General features: G+C 43.1%; 1 protein-coding gene across 1 annotated transcript in view; it reads left to right on the top strand.

Annotated features, from left to right (window-relative positions):
- The window catches only part of LOC118853324, a 65506-nt gene that overhangs the window by 8639 nt on the left and 40395 nt on the right, over positions 1-16472 (top strand). The window contains 4 exon segments of the mRNA XM_036763370.1: positions 4828-5110; positions 9129-9304; positions 10108-10346; positions 10914-11061. Of these exon segments, the coding sequence (XP_036619265.1) occupies positions 4828-5110; positions 9129-9304; positions 10108-10346; positions 10914-11061 (846 nt within the window).

Genomic DNA, 16472 nt, shown 5'->3' with positions numbered 1-16472 from the left:
TTAAATGTTGCCTTCTTAGAGATGGATGAACTATCCTGCTGGTAAACCCGGTGGGGTTCTCATTTTTCATTTAGTAGCTTCTGAATTTCCCCATCATTTTCATCAAACCAGCCTTGATGTTTGCGAGTATCCTGACCCAGATGCTCACATTTGGATATCCATCCCAAATGATTGCATGGACTATTTGTACCTTGCCTGTGGTAGAGCCTTCCGAGCTCATATTGGTCTGATCATCCAGTTAGACACACTGCAACTTGACTCTAACATAGTGATGTCATTTTGGTCCTCTTCAAGAGCAAAGGACAACAACCAACCAACCAAACAACTACCTAGTCCTCTAAGGCCTTGAGGCCACATGTGGCCCTCTAGGTCCTCAAGTTCAGCCCTACGATTGAATCCAAACTTCACAGAACAAATACTTTTATTAAGGGGATTTGCCCTAGGTCCTATGACAAGTAATTTAAACTCTTTTCCTGGGTCTCTGTTTCTTAATCTGTCAAAAACGGTTTGAGAGACATAGTTTCTGGGTAATTTAATTATTCTAGTAATAAGGCCACCATGCTATTAATAAAAGGATGGTCATTTATCTGTCTCTCTTAGACTAAAGACCCTCATGGTGGCAGGTTCATAGCTTATATACCCTTTGAAAAGTAGATGTTCCTCAAGGTGGGAATCAACCCTGATTGGCTAACAATTAAAGGGAGAAGGTGTATTAAAATGAGGGGCTGAAAGTGACATCATGTTACCCTTGCACAGGGAGAAGATCTCTATACCCAGACCCACCCCCCCAGCCTTGGACAATCTATTCAAAGAATTTATGCCCTACCCAAACCAGAGCAGAACACAATAGCTACCCTACCAGGGTGAGGTCTTAGTCTAATCTCATTATCAGCAATGTCCTTCAAGAAATTGAACTTTTAAAATCAAATCTTTTTTTAAAAAAAGGGTGAACTCTGGATCTCCTCAAATCATTGATTATTAATGATCATTTCTCTCCAGGGGTTGCTGTAGGAGGTCTCTTCTAGGACTTCTGAATGGGACCTGGGGTGGTGTGGGGGTTGAGTTAGGGGAGGAAAAGAGAATAGCCCCCAGATGATGGGGCTCACACCAGTTCCTCCTGCTAAAGCACCTTATCCCAACCTCATCTCTGCCAGACTAGATACTATCCTACCTTCTATGAAGCCTTCCTGACTCTGTAGTTAGACACCCTGAGCTCAAATCCAACCTCTGATATTTTCTAGTTGTGTGGCCTTGGGTATCACTTTGCTTCCTGGGCCTTAGTATCTTTCTCAGTAAAATGAGCTGTGTGGACTAGAATGATTTCTGAGGTTCCTTCCAGCTCTAGATCTGTGAGCCCATGTATACTCAGTCTCTGTACCTCTCTATGGCACATATCCAGGGATGAGCTGGAGCCAGCTCATCCCAGCTCTGAGAGCTAATTGTTAAATTTTCGGTGTGAGCATTTACACTTTGGAAATAGACAAACACTACAAATCAGGGCTTAGTTTATTGTTTTATTGAGCATCTAGACTTAAGAAAGAAATGGATAAAATGCTAGTAATGCAGGTTAAATTTAAAAGTGTTGTGAGTAAATTTGGGGGAGAGGGGGCGAGTAGGAAGCCAGATGATAAATATTTTCCAGCACCCCTGTCACATTTCTTCTGCTTGGCATCATAATTATAGGAGAACCTGTCTTAATGGGATCACAACTTAATGAGAGGCATTAATGTTGTACACCTCTATCTTTCTCATAGCACTCAGGGCCAGGCCTTGACCAGTAAACACTTGTTGGTTAAAAGAACCAAGGTAAATTCAAACTCTAGACAGACCAGGGTCAGTCAAAGAATGTTCAGCCACGTAGGGGTCAGAATATCGGGCAGCCTGATATGAAGCCAACAAAGGGTCTGGGATCTTGCTGTTATAAAGCCCTTTAAACATCTCACTTTATCTCATCAGGTCTTTGTATCAGCCTTGGCAGGGAGGCAGGGTAGGGCTCATTATCTCCATTTTAGGGAGGAGGGAACTGAGGCACAGAAAGTGTTAGTTACTTGTCCAAGGTCATACAGCTAGTAAATTGTATTGTCCAGACTAGAAGCCAGATCCACCCTGCATCCAGTGCTCTTTCTTCTAAAGTGAGGACAGGAGTGGAATCAGTAGATTTCTTTGACCTTAATCTATAATCTATACCTGTATGGGGAATAGCTTTGACATAGAGACAGAACTAAGGCAGGGTGGTCAAGGCTATGTCCCAGGACGGAAAATTTAGAGAGCTACTGACAACCCTTGTTGTCCATTACAAAAGAAGGTAGGAGCAAATCCTGTAATGCCGAGGAGCCCTGTGAAAGATGGGGAGAGGAAGAGAAGGTTCCTACTGAGTGAGTAGCTTGACTATCCTCAGATGAGGGAAGAAGGAGGGCAGTCCCTAAGTGCCAACAGTGGTAACCTATCAGGTACTTCTTCACAATCTGCCCAGAAAGAAAGAGCACCACAGCCTAAGGACCAGGGGCAGGCTGGGAAGTGACCCCTCCTCCCCACTCCTTGACTAGTCCATAGTGAGGAAAGGTGGGGCCCTTCAGGTTTTTAAGGGAGAAATATCTCGGTTTTGAGTTCATGTGATAGATTCCAGATGCCAAAATAAATCTACCACAAATGAAGAAATTATAAAGATAAAAATCTAGGTTTTATTATGCTTAAGCAGAAATTTTAGAGGCAGAAAAATGACACTGAATTCAGATTAGAATTCTAATGAGGCTTTTTATAGACAAAATTACATGAGAGGGACAAAGAAATAATTTATTTTTATATATTGCAATCTCATACATTCTTTTAGGCCTAAAAGTTTAAACAATAAATAAAAGTTTAAATAAAAGACAGATTCATAATTCCATGTTTCCTTCAATGTCAGAAACAATGAACAAACTTCAACAGAATGATAATTTCATACATCCCCTAAAGAAACAAACCTAAACAGACTCCATAGGTAAACTGAGTCAGGGTACAATCATACATTTAGGTGACTCAATGGATAGAGCACCAGGCCTGGTGAGAGGAAGATGTGAATTCAAATCCAGCCTTAGACATTTAGTTGTATGAGCCTGGGAAAGTCACTTAACCCTATTTGCCTCAATTTCCTCATCTGTAACATGAGCTGGAGAAGAAAATGGCAAACATTCCAGTATGTTTGCCAAGAACCATTCCAGAATCTTTGCCAAGAAAACCCAAATTGGAGTCAGAAAGAGTCAGACATGACTGAATAACACTGTTGATTGAGAGGGGAGATCTACATGCCTACAGGGTTATTGTCAGGATAATCCTTCCACCAGTGACTAAATCACTTTGGGAAGCTCAGACTCTCCTTCTGATTCTTATTTGAGGAATGTCTAAGAGTCTCCCCCTTAATTCTATCATTGCATTAACCAGGTTTTTAGCTACATGAGACAGGCTTTCAGCTAACCGAAAGTTGCAGCAGGAATAGCTCTAAGCCCTGAATAATAAGATCCACTAAAAGAAATATAAAAATTTTCATAACAGTTTATAGAATTCTCATAACAAGAAGGGGTAAGGCCTAGGAAAGAAGCCAACACCTCAGCTCCTTGTAAGGGCCCAGAATGTCCTGGGAACACTTCCATTTCTCCCATCTCACAGACCTTTTCTTTCTTTTAAAGTTTTGCCCTCCTTGGCTTTTCAAACTTTCCTGCCTATAGGAGCCATAGGAAGGGTGGGTAAGCATGGGGCCAGGGCTCATCTGGAGAGTCCTCTTCCAAGCTCAAGTGCTCATGGTAAGATGTGGGACCAGAGACATGTCTTCCAAGAAAGCTGGTGCCCCCAAGGAAAGCCAAATTTCACCAGCCTGGCAGAAAGGGGAGTAGGCTGGGAGTTAAGATACTTGGGTTCTCGGTCCTGCTCTAACACTAATTCTGGGACTCTGCTTCAATAGTAATAATAACTACTATTTATATAGTGCTTTAATCTTTGCAAAGCACTTTACAAATATCTCATTTGATTCTCACAACTCTAGGAGGTAGGTGCTATTATTAACCCCATTTTATAGTTGGGAAAACTGAGGTGGAGAGCAGTGAAGTGAGGGACATAGCCCTGATCACCCTGCCTTAGTTTTGGCTCTGTGTCAGAGCTAGGTTTCCTTATTCCCCATACAGGCAGAGACTCTAGATTAAAGGTAAGGAAAATCTGCTGACTCCTCCCTTGCCTATGGTCATATAACTAGTAAGTGTTTGAGGGAGAATTTGAACTCAGGTCTGACTCCAGGCCCAGTGCTCTATCCACTCCAACACTTAGGGCCTTCTTATTATCACAATAGTTAAGTTATGAAAAAGAATTATAGCCAATGGAATGAACCACGAGAAAGAAGCAACAAAAATGAATGAATGAATGGATAGAAAATTGAATAAATAAATGAATAGATAGGTAAATAAATAAGTAAATAAATTAATGAAAGACTGACCAAATGAATGAATAAATAAATGAATAAAAGAGAGAGCAAATAGTTTCCCTCAATCTGCATTCAGACTCCCTAATTCTTTCTCTGGATGTGCGTGGCTTTTTCCATCATGAGTCTTTCGGGGGGGTCTTAGAACCTTGCATTGTTGAGAAGAGCCAAGTCTATCAAAGTTACTCATAGCAGATACAATGTTTCTACAATAGTGTACAATGTTCTCCCGGTTCTGCTCCCCCAGGGTGTCTTTTTCCCAGAGGGCCCCTGCAGCGGAGTGATCCCGGATTTCAGCTCTGACCTGACACTTTTCTTTTTCCCCACGCCTCCCTCCAAACCCCGCCCCCCCCCCCCCCCCCCCCCCCCCCGCCATTCAGGGAGGCTCCTCGGCCAAGGGCACCGCCCTGAGGGGCCGCTCCGATGCGGACCTCGTCGTGTTCCTCAGCTGCTTCTGTGGATTCGAGGATCAAGGGACCAACCGGGCGGAAATCATCACGGAAATCCGAGCTCAGCTGGAAGCCTGCCAGCGGGAGAAGCAGTTTGATGTGAAGTTTGAGATCTCCAAATGGGAGAATCCCCGAGTGCTCAGCTTCACACTGACGTCCAAGACCCTGGACCACAGCGTGGACTTCGATGTGCTTCCTGCCTTCGACGCTTTGGGTGAGCTGCTTTTAAAGGGAGAGGGAGGCACCTCCCCTGGAAACTCAATTCTCCCCATGAGCTGGGCTCACCGCTAGGGTTTCTCACTCCCCGCTCCTCCCCCAAGCCCTGGTGATCTTCCGTATGTCTGTAAACACCCACTCTTTTTCGTCCAACGATGATCCCTGCCCAGATCCCTGAAAACCCGAGAGCAAAGTGAAAATCTCTTATTTGCATTGGACTGCTGCTTGTTTGCTTTCAAACCTGTTTCGACGTGTTGACTAAACCCTAGTACCTGCTATGATTTAGGACTAGATAACCACTCCAAATAAGCAATTACACCTTGAAGCCAAGGATTTTTTTTCTTCTCCCCCACCCCCACTTCCCACGATTTCTCTCCTGTTCTTTCTCCTTTCCTTTTCCTCTCTTTCCCCCTCTCCCTATCTGACCATCTCGATAGAGCAGAAGACTTGGAGTCAGAAAAGCTGTAATACCTGGGTTCAAATCCTTCCTGAACTGCTCTGTGACCCTGGGCAGGTCACTTAACTTCTCTAAGCCTCAGTTTTCTCATCTGTAAAATGGAGATTGTAATAGCATAAAGGCTGTCATGAGGACCATTATATATGTATATATGTGTGTATATACATGTATGCATGTATACACATACACACATACATACATGTATATACACGCATGTGTGTGTATGTAGACAGAGACAGACAGACCATCAGACCTTACCTCCTCCTCCACTCACACTGGCAAGTTAGGTTCCCAGAGGGCAGCTGACTATTCCTTTCTTAGGAGTCTAGGGAAAACCCTGAAAGGCTAGGTTTCTAGTACAATTATTCACAAGCCCCTACTGGTACTGTTTCCATTGATTATCAGCCAATGACCTCAATTTTAACAAAGGTATTTACTGAGAAGGTATAGGATGAGTTTGTATAAAACATTTTCCCCAAACTGGGGGCATACTCCCACTGAACATGAAAGGTCCCTGGGGAAAGTGGGCTCAAATTTAAAGTATGTAGGTAATGAAGCACATACTTTATAAGGAATATATGTGACAAAGTGATACCTCACAAGAGCTAGCACTGGGAGTCCTTTTCTTCCTTTGAGGAAGGCTCATTAAGATCCCTTTAAGTATAGCTCTCTGCTGGGCTCTGAGAATCAGTACATTTCTTGAGTCCATAGCTGTCGTTCTCTCTGATGTGAGGGGGTAACATACCCTGAAACTGCTTCCCTCCTCAGATGGTTATTCTCCTGTATCTATCATCATTTCACTCTCATCATTTCACTGAAACTGCTCTCTCCAGTGTTACCAGTGATCTCTTAGTTGCCAAATCCAATGGCCTTTTCTCCATCTCCATTCTCTTTGCCCTCTCTGCAGCCTATTGATCACTCTCTCCTCCTTGATCCTCTCTTCTCTCTAGGTTTTCAGGACACCATTTCTCCTCCTTCAGATCATGCCCTCTTTCAATGTGTGTCCCACAGGGTTCTGTCCGTGACCCTCTTCTCATCTTCCTCTATGCTATTTCAGTTGTTGATCTCTTCAGCTCCCGTGGATTTAATTGACAACTCTAGGTGGATAGTTTTCAAATCTCCCTGTCTTTCTCTGACCTCTCTGCTCACCTCTGATTTTGGATCTCCAACTGCCTTTTAGACATCTCAAATTGGATATCCAGGAAACATCTTATACTCAACATGTCCAAAACTGAGCTTGTTAGCTGTCCCCCAAACCCCTTTCCCACTCCAGCTTACGTAATACTATAGAGGGTAGCATCATCCTCCAAGACGCTCAGGCTCAAAATTGAGATGCCACCCATGACTCCTCGTTCTCTCTTACCCCCTCATAGCCAATATGTTGCCAAGGCCTGTCAATTTTACCTTTGCAACATCCCTTCAATATGTCTCATTCCCTCCTCTGGCACTGCCATTAGCCTGGTCATCACTTCACGTCCAGACTGTTGCAACATCCTGCTGGTTGGTCTGCCTGCCTCAAATCTCTCCCCACTCCAATCCATCCTTCACTTGGCCACCAAAGTGAATTTCCTAAAGCCAAGGTCCGACTATATCACCCTCACCCAGTAAACTCCAGTGGCTCCCTATTGCCTTCAGACACAAATACAAAATCTCTTTGGCATTCGAAATCCTTTATGACCTAGCCCCTTCCTACCTTTACAATCTTCTTATACCTTCCTCCCTGACATGTACTCTTTGATCCAGTACACCAGCCTCCTTGCTGTTCTTTAAACAAGACACTCCATCTCTCTGCTGCAGGCATTTTCTCTGGTTGTCCCCCATGCCTGGTAAATTTTCCCTCTTCATCTCTGCTTACTTTTTTCCCTAAACTAAAATCTCATCTTCTGCAGGAACCCTTCCCCAACCACCCCCTTAATTCTGGTTCTTTCCTTCTATTGTTTACTTTCTGTTTATCCTGTCTGTAGTTTGCTTTGCATATATTTGTTTGCGTGTTGTCTCCCCCATTAGATTTCAAGCTCCTTGAGAGCAAGGACTGTCATTTGCCTCTTCTTGTAGCTCCAGGGCTTAGTACAGTGCCTGGTGCATCATGGGCACTGAATGAATGTTTATTGTTTTACTGACTGATATCCATGTTTGTCCTCAATATGTCCTCTGCTCTCAGGTACGGGTCCAGTTTCTCCAACAGCACACTCGATTCAGAAAGGGAAGGGGAAGGAGAAAGTGGAGAATGTGACCCTCTAGTTAACTAGGATCACTCCTCCTTCCCTTGGATGCCCTCTGGTACAGGTGCAAGGGTCTGCCTCCTCAAGCCAACCCTAGGCCTAAATTCCTCTTTTACTTGCCTGCTTTGCTGCTGGAGTGGGTAATTCTAAACTGACTTCCTGTATTCTGCATAGACCCACAGGTATAGCTGCTTCTTTCAACCAGTCACAAGACATTTCCTGTGTGACATCATCTGGTTTTTTCCAATGATCAAAACACTATTCCCCTCAAATTGATTAAGAACTCACTTATACTTAATTTATACTTTTTTATGTTTTAATTAATTCAATCTAGCTGTCTAAGGCTTCCTTATTATATTAATTGGGGTAAGAGTATATAAAGTACTTTGGAAACTTCAATATTAATGTTAGCTATAATTATTATCTCTTCGTTTTTCTTCCTTTCTTTTTCCTTCTCCCTTTCACTCTTGCTAGCCTTCTCTCTTTTTCTTTTTCTCCTTTTCTATCTTTCTTAGCAGGATGTAAAGCCTGATACATTCTCTTCTTTCCTTTCTTCCTTCCTTCCTTACCTCCTTCCTTTTCCCTCCTTCTTTCTTTACCTCTGCCCATTCTTCTTCCTTTCTTTCCCTTCTTTAATTCATTTCCTTCCTTTCTTCCTCTTTCCTTCTTCCCTTCCTTCCCTCCTTCCTTCTTCCTTTTCTTCCCTTCCTTAATTCCTTCCTTCTTTCCTTCCCTCCCTCCTTTCTTCCTTCCTTACCCTCCTTTGCTGTCTCTTTTCTTTCCACCTCTCCCTTTCTTTAAAAAAAATGTATGAAGCTAAATTGATTGGGATAATGGAGAACGTCAGGACCAGAAGGGGTCATAGATCAGTCAACTGGTTAGTCAACCAACATCAATTAAGCATCTACATGCCAGGCATAATGTTGAGCACTAGTTTAAATGCCTAAGATCGCAGAGGGTTAGTGGTAGAGCTGGACCTAGGCCCCAGGTCCTTTGCCTCTCTAGAGGGGTCCTCTCCTTCACTCATCAGGAAATGAAGGAGTTGGACTCGATGGCCTGTGAAGTCCTTCCAGCTCTAACTCTGTAGCCCCATGATCCTCTAACTGTCCTCGATGTACTGACGAATGTTCTCTTAGGTCAGAACCTAGAAGGGTAAGATGTTATAAAACAACATATACAAAACTCACTGAGCTGTGAGACCTCAAGTTGTCAAGGTGAAATACACCTTCAATTTTGCTGGTATCTCACATGAGAGTTTCCATGAAAGTCCACAACCTGCACCTTACACAGTGCTGAGCTTAATACACTGGTAACCATGGTATTCTCCCTCATTTTAGGCCAGTTGGGCTCAGGCACAAAACCCAAGCCGCAGGTCTACATTGATCTCATTAACAGCTACAATAATGGAGGTGAATTCTCCTCCTGCTTCACTGAGCTGCAGCGGGATTTTGTTATCTCTCGTCCCACCAAGCTGAAGAGTCTGATCCGCCTGGTAAAACACTGGTATAAGCAGGTAAAGCCCGATGGGCAGCCCCTCCATTCTTCAGGGCTGAGCCTCCTAAGGCTGTCCCCTGGGTGTGTTCCAAGGTCTCTCCCAACTGGTGTTTTCTATGGTATATGTTTACTTTTGACTCTGAAATTTTATGTTCTAAAAATCCTTTCAAATCAGACATTCCATGTTCTAAGGCCCCTCCCAGATCTGACATTCCCTGTTCTAAGGCCTCTCCCAGCCCCAACATTCCCTGTTCTAAGGCCCCTCCCAGCTCAGACATCCTCTATTCTAAGGCCCCTCCCATCTCTGACATTCCCTGCTCTAAGACCTCTCCCGCCTCTGATATTCTTTATCATAAGGTTCTTTCTACATCTGATATTCCATGTTCTAAAGTTTAGTGAAAGGGAAGGCAGGGACAGGAATCAGAAGCAGGGAGCAGTTGTGGTCCAGCTTCCTGGGTAACATCTGACTGGCTCTGGAGTTGTCTGCCCTTCCCCAGATAATTTTCTCCCTTGATCACAACCACTCACAGAATCATAAGAATTATAGTTCACAATAGCCTTGGAGATCACCTTGTCCTACTCGTCATTGTATAGAGCAGGAAACTGAGGCCCCACAAAGATGAGAGTCTTGCCCAGGGTCACACAGGTAACAAATACTAGAATCAGAATTCAGACCCAGGCCTTCTGACTCCGAATCCCATGCTCTTTTCAGTCAGCTAGTCTGCCAACAATGCAAACCGACTCCTGGACCTCCTGAGGGGTGGGGGAGTGGGGAGGGCAGTGACTGTTTTGCTCATTGCTCTTTCTGTTTTCTACCACCAGTGTATGAGGGTTCCCAAAGGGAGAGGGGCACTCCCCCCACAGTATGCACTAGAACTCTTGACCATCTATGCCTGGGAACAGGGGAATGGTACAGCCCAATTCAACATGGCTGAAGGCTTCAGGACAGTCTTAGAACTGGTCCAGAATTACAAGAACCTCTGTATCTACTGGAAGGTCAACTATGACCCTGAGAATGAGACCATCAAGAATTTCCTGACTCAGCAACTCCGGAAACCCAGGTGCTAACCCATTCTTTCCCTCCCCTCCTGTGTGGTGTTCACTCCCATCATGCATCCCTCAAGTCCAAACAAGAGACACCTTGTGTGTGTGAAGTGTTAGATCCTTAAAGGAAGGAGAAAGAGAATAAGCATTTATTAAGTGCCTACTATATACCAGGAACTATGCCAATTGCTTTACAAATATCATCTTTTTTTTTATCCTCACAACAACAAATACATTATAACTGTCCACCCACCCCCTCCTTCATGTCTTTCTTTGACTATACAGAATCCTGAGTTCTTTAGCACTCCAGGAATAAGGGGACGGGATACAATTCTGTATTTGTGAGGCAGTGGAAGAAGGCATCAGAGGGTCAGAGGGATATGTTAAAGATCTCAGGATCGTGTATTTGGGGCTGAAAGGGACCTCCAAGATGATCTAGTCTAATCCTTTGATTTTTCAGATGAGGAAACTGAGAGCCAGGAGTGGGGTGGAGAATTAGCCTGGTACAGGAAATGGGTTGTGGATAATCCATACGTGTGGAGTTAGCTACAACTAAGATTGAATCTCTTGAATGGGACCCATAGGCCAATCGTCCTGGATCCTGCTGACCCAACTGGGAATCTGGGCCATGGCACCCGCTGGGACTTATTGGCAAAGGAAGCTGCCTCCTATGCAAATTCCGTGTGCTGCGCAAACAAGTCTGGAGACTTTGTCCTGCCTTGGACTTTGAAGGTGAGAAAAATCTTCAGTAGCTCAGAATTAGGGGAGGGGTTTGGAATCTCCTGAGGTTATGTGATGGCAGCTCTGGCAAGGAAGTGAAAACCCTGAAAATGTCCAGGGCTGAGCAGATCAGGAAAGAGGAAGAGGAAAGGAGATACCTGTTGTGTCTAGGTAATCCTTCCTTATCCTAGACATCATGATGTGAACCAGAACCAAGCATCAGAGCTGAGACCTACTGGTTTTTATTCTCAGTAGCCTGTGGTCACTTGATGGTGCCTTCTTTGTCTTGGTTTTTCCAACAACCTATTGGAAATCTCCTATTTGCCTTCCAACTTTATTGGCAGAGGTTTAGGGTACAATGGTACTTGTAAAGACTGGTATCAGTACCAAGGAGATGACCTTTGTATCCCTTTAGGTCTCTTCATGAACCTGGAATATCCTGCCTTTGAACTCCAAATTCTTCATCATGTGAACCGCCTGGCTGCCACCCCCTCTGCAGAGCTGAGGTGCAAGATTGTCTGCCAGATGTGTGTGCGTTGGCTTCCTTGAAGGATTCTCTTCTACATATGAAACTCCAGCCCTATCTGCCTCTCCATTTCCCCAGGGATTTTCTTAGCTATAGCTTATTCTCCTGTTGAGTACTGTTGCCAACCCTTTCCCCATCTCTCACCCTTTAATGACGGTCATTACCTACGCTTCAATCTGTCTTCTGTTTTCTTCTTTATGTTGTCTTCTTCAGAGAGTTCATTCCTTCCCATAGTGTCAATTACCGTCTCTGCAGATGACACCAAACTACCGTACTCCAGCCCTGATCTCTGTACTGAACTTCACCTGGCTGACCTATCAATACCTCAAATGCAGCATGTTCAAAGCTGAACCACAAAATGCCAGACTTGTAGGCACTAAGACCTGGATTCAAGGCCTTCCTCTGACATTTTCACTAGCTGCACAATCGTGGAAAAGTCATTAAATTTCTGAGAGATTCTGTTCCCCTATCTGTAAAACGGGAACACAATAATATTTGTAAAAACCTATCTGTGGTGCAGTGGATATACTGCATTTAGTGTCTGGTGTCAGGAAGACATGGGTTCAAATCCAGCCTCCAACACTTACTAGCTATGTGACCCTGGGCAAGTCACTTCACCTTGTTTGCCTCAGTTTCCTCATCTATAAAACAAGCTGAAGGAAATGGAAAACCACTCCAGGATCTCTAACAAGGAAATCCCAAATAGGGTCATGAAAAATTGGACATGACTGAAACAACTGAACAACAAAAAGCATCTATCTCACAGGGTTATTGTAAAGTCCAAATGAGATAATGTCTGTAAAGGGCTTTGCAAACCTTGAAGAGCTAGATTAATATCACAGAATGTCAGAGCTAAGAGGGCCCTTAGAATATAGAATGTAAGAAGTAGAAGGGAATTTGTGAAATAAATAAATTTATTGATGTTTTGTTTTTATGTTGACTAGATTGCCCCCTTTATCCCTTTTTCTCCCCTCCCAGAGGGTTACTGCTTATGACAAGGTTTTTTTTTTAAGAAAGGAAGAGAGGAAAGAAGGAAGAAGAGGAAACAAGGAGGAAGGAAGGGAAACAAGGAAGCAGGAAAAGGAGGGAGGGAGGGAAGGAAGAAGTGAGGGAAGAAGGAAATGGATTCTTATTGATATCTTTTGTTTTTACATTGCCTCAATTTCTCCTGTATCTCTACCTTTCCCTCTCCAGAGAAATACTCCTTATGATAAAGAATATTTTAACAAGGAAGAGGACAAAATTAAAAAAAAAAACAGCAGAAAAATTTGACCTTGTATGCAGCATTGTACATGTATGGACTCTGCCCTCTGTAAAGAAGAAGGGGAAAGTGTCTGCTCATATTTCTTCTTTGGAGCCTAGCAGGCTCTTAATCATTTTGTATCTTTTTTTATTTATTTGATTATTTTGTGGTCATCGTTCTTTCTATTCACCTGGTTGTCATCATTGTGTATATGGATTTTCTGACTTTGCTTTCTTCACTTTTCCCCAGTTCCTATAGATCTTTTCATGCTTCTCTGTATTTATTATGTTTGTTTCTTAAAGCCCATTATGTTCATGTACCATGATTTGTTTGGCCATTCCCCATTCAGTGGGGATGTGCTCTGTTTCCTGTTTTTTGCTACCATAAAAAGAACTGCTATAAATATTTTGGATCTTTGGAGACTTTCTTCTTGTCAATGGCATTCTTTGGATATTTGCCTAGCAGAGGAGTCTGTGGGTGAAAAGGGATGGACATCTTAGTCACTTTCTTTGCATGCTTCCAAATTACCTTCTAGAGTGGTTGTATCAATCCACTGCTCCACCAACAATGTAGTAGTGTACCTGTCTTTCCATAACTCCTAGAATGGAATATAAGGCATTAGAATTCTAGAGCTGAAAGAAACCTCAGAGATCATGAGGAAACTAAAGTCCAAAGGTGAATGGCCAAAGCTTGTATCATTTTCTTCCCACATCCATTCCTCACAAAAGATTTTGCCAAGAGCACCACCTGACTCCCGTTCCCCAATGCTCAAAACCTCAGAGTGCTCATTGACTTTTTCTTATCTTTTCTTCCCTATGGCCAATGAAAGAAACATCAAGTCCACACTAACCTTACTAAAGCTCAATGTTCATAAAGTTGCATGGCATTCAAGTCTTTTGAAAATCTGGCATTCTCTGTTTCTCTGTTTTCCTTTGTCTCTGCATTTTTCAATCTGTCTCTCCTTTTCACTCTCTCTGTCTGACTCTCTGTTTCTCTCTCTCCTCTCTCTCTTTTCTTCTTCTTCTTCTTCTTCTTCTTCTTCTTCTTCTTCTTCTTCTTCTTCTTCTTCTTCTTCTTCTTCTTCTTCTTCTTCTTCTTCTTCTTCTTCTTCTTCTTCTTCTTCTTCTTCTCCTCCTCCTCCTCCTCCTCCTCCTCCTCCTCCTCCTCCTCCTCCTCTCTCTCTCTCTCTCTCTCTCTCTCTCTCTCTCTCTCTCTCCCCCCCCCCTCTGTTTCTCTCCTTCTCTCCCTCCCTTCCTCTCTTCCCCCATATCTATTGGCTCATTTCCTGCCACCTAAAAACATGTTTAGACCTTCTTTTTCCTTAAAAAGAAAAAAACCTTCCTTCTACTCTACCATCTTCTCAATCTATTATCCTAGATCTTTCTTCCCTTTCACAGCTAAAATCCTAGAAGAAAATGGTGTACATTCACTGCCCCTACTTTCTCAACCTTTTGCAAATTGGCAGCACACCCCACCACTCTACCAAAACTGCTACCTCAAAGGTTGCCAGTGATCTTCTAGGATACAGATGCTAAATCAATGGTCATTTCTAGTCATCATCCTTATTGGCTGCTCCGCAGTGTTTGATGCTACTGACCATCCAACACTGTTGGCTGCCCACTTTCCCATGGTTTTTCATGACATGCCTTCTCTAATGGTTCTCACCGTACCTACCTGGTACCCCTGAGTTTCCTTCCTAGAAGATCACCTCTGTTCTAGACCCTCTTCTCTTTCCCCTATATAGTCTCTCTTGTGATGGTCCCATTAACTCCCATGGGTTTAATCATCATCTCTATGCAGGTAACTCCCCAGAGCTGTGTGTGTGTGTATATGTATATCTATATATGTATATGTGACATAGGCGTATAGATGTGCATATTTTATATATGTGTATATTATATATGTATAGATGGATGAATAGATAGTGGGGTAGGTAGTGTGTGTGTGTGTGTGTGTGTGTGTGTGCCTCTTAGGCACCACCAATTGAATGTCTTGTAAGCATCTCAAACTCAGCATGGCCAGAATGGAATATATTATGTTAATGACTAAATCCACCTCTTTTCCAGACTTTCCTCTTTGTGTCAAGGGCACCATCATTCTTCCAGTTATCTAGGTTCCAAAACTCAACATCATCCTCCTCTCCATGTTCAATAAATGTCAAAGTCATAGATTCTACCTCTACAACAAATCTCATGTCATGGCCGAAATCCTAGGGGAAAAAAGAATCTACACTCACGGCCTCCACTCCTCAACCCCTTCTCCATGCTATTTCAGGGTCTCATCACCTTTGGTTGCAACTATTAAAATAGTCACTATTTCCAGTCTCTTCCTTGCCAATCGTTCTTCCCCACAGCCACCAGAATAATCTCCTTAGAGCATCAACCAGATTGTATCACCCCTTTACTCAAGAAATCCTAATCATTTCCTATTGCCCTTAGGATTAATTACAAAGTTGAATTGATACAATAACATTATTTCAGAGGCAAATAACTTTGGAAGACTTGAGAACTGTGATCAATGCAGTGGATCAGTGGCAAAGCAGGCTACCCATCTTCCTGACATGGATGGGTACAAGATGCAGAGAGAGACATACATTCTTTGACATAGCAATATAGGAACTTGTTTGCTTTATTATGTGTATTTGTTACAAGGGTTTTGTTTCCTGCTTTTTATTTTTTCAATCAGAGCATGAGCAGGAGGTGGAAATGAGAAAAAATTGTTCATTGGTTTTTATTAAGTGATTAGTTGTTAATTTTCTTTTTCATTTTAAAAAGTTTATTTTTAAAAATAGAATGTAATACAAACTCCCCTGTTTGCTATTTAAAGCCCTACAATAACTTGTTACAGCCAGCCTTTCCAGTTTTATTGTTCATTACTCCCCTTCAAGTACTCCATGTAAGTACTACAATAAGACTGGCCTGCTACCTGTACCCCAAACTCAACATGCTAACTGTCAACTCTGGGTTTGGAAGAGCCTCCCTCTTTGCCTCAACCTTCCAGAATCCTTGTGTTCCTTCAAGGTTCAGCTCAAAATCATAGCACCTCAGAGGTTTCCAGAGGAACCTGTTCAGCTCTACACCCACAGCGGGAAAGTCAGGTGTGATGCCTCCTCTATGTAGCTTCCCTTCCTTGACCTCCCCAGCTGAAAGTCTTTCCTCCTTTAGCATTTATATATCACTTTAAGATTTGCAAAGTACTTTAAAAATATTATCTCATTTTATCCTTTTAACAACCCTGGGCAGGGGGGGTCAGCACTATGATTATTCCCATTCTGCAAATGAGAAAACTAAGGCAGGCAGAAGACCAATGACTTGCCCAGGGTCACTGGGCTTGCAAATACCTGAGGCAATTTTGGAACTCAAGTCCGGTGATCTATCCACTGTACCGCCTAGTTGTCTCAAATACCCCTAGAGTGTTTTCTCCGGATCTCTCTTTTGTCTCCTTCTACCCTATCATATGCTGTATGGTGGTGGAAATCTTTCTCAACAACAGCGGATAACCTTTTCAAGCATCTGTCTCCATTTTACACCTTACTTAACAGTCAGGGACCAGCTAGATGGCGCCATAGTGCATAGCCTGAAGCCAGGAAGGCTCATCTTCAGGAGTGCAAATCTGGCCTCAGACACTAACTGTGCGAGTCAAGTCACTTCATTC

This window comes from Trichosurus vulpecula, chromosome 1, assembly GCF_011100635.1.
Source record: "Trichosurus vulpecula isolate mTriVul1 chromosome 1, mTriVul1.pri, whole genome shotgun sequence".
NCBI classification, from domain to species: domain Eukaryota; kingdom Metazoa; phylum Chordata; class Mammalia; order Diprotodontia; family Phalangeridae; genus Trichosurus; species Trichosurus vulpecula.
This window is presented reverse-complemented; position numbering and strand designations above follow the sequence as displayed.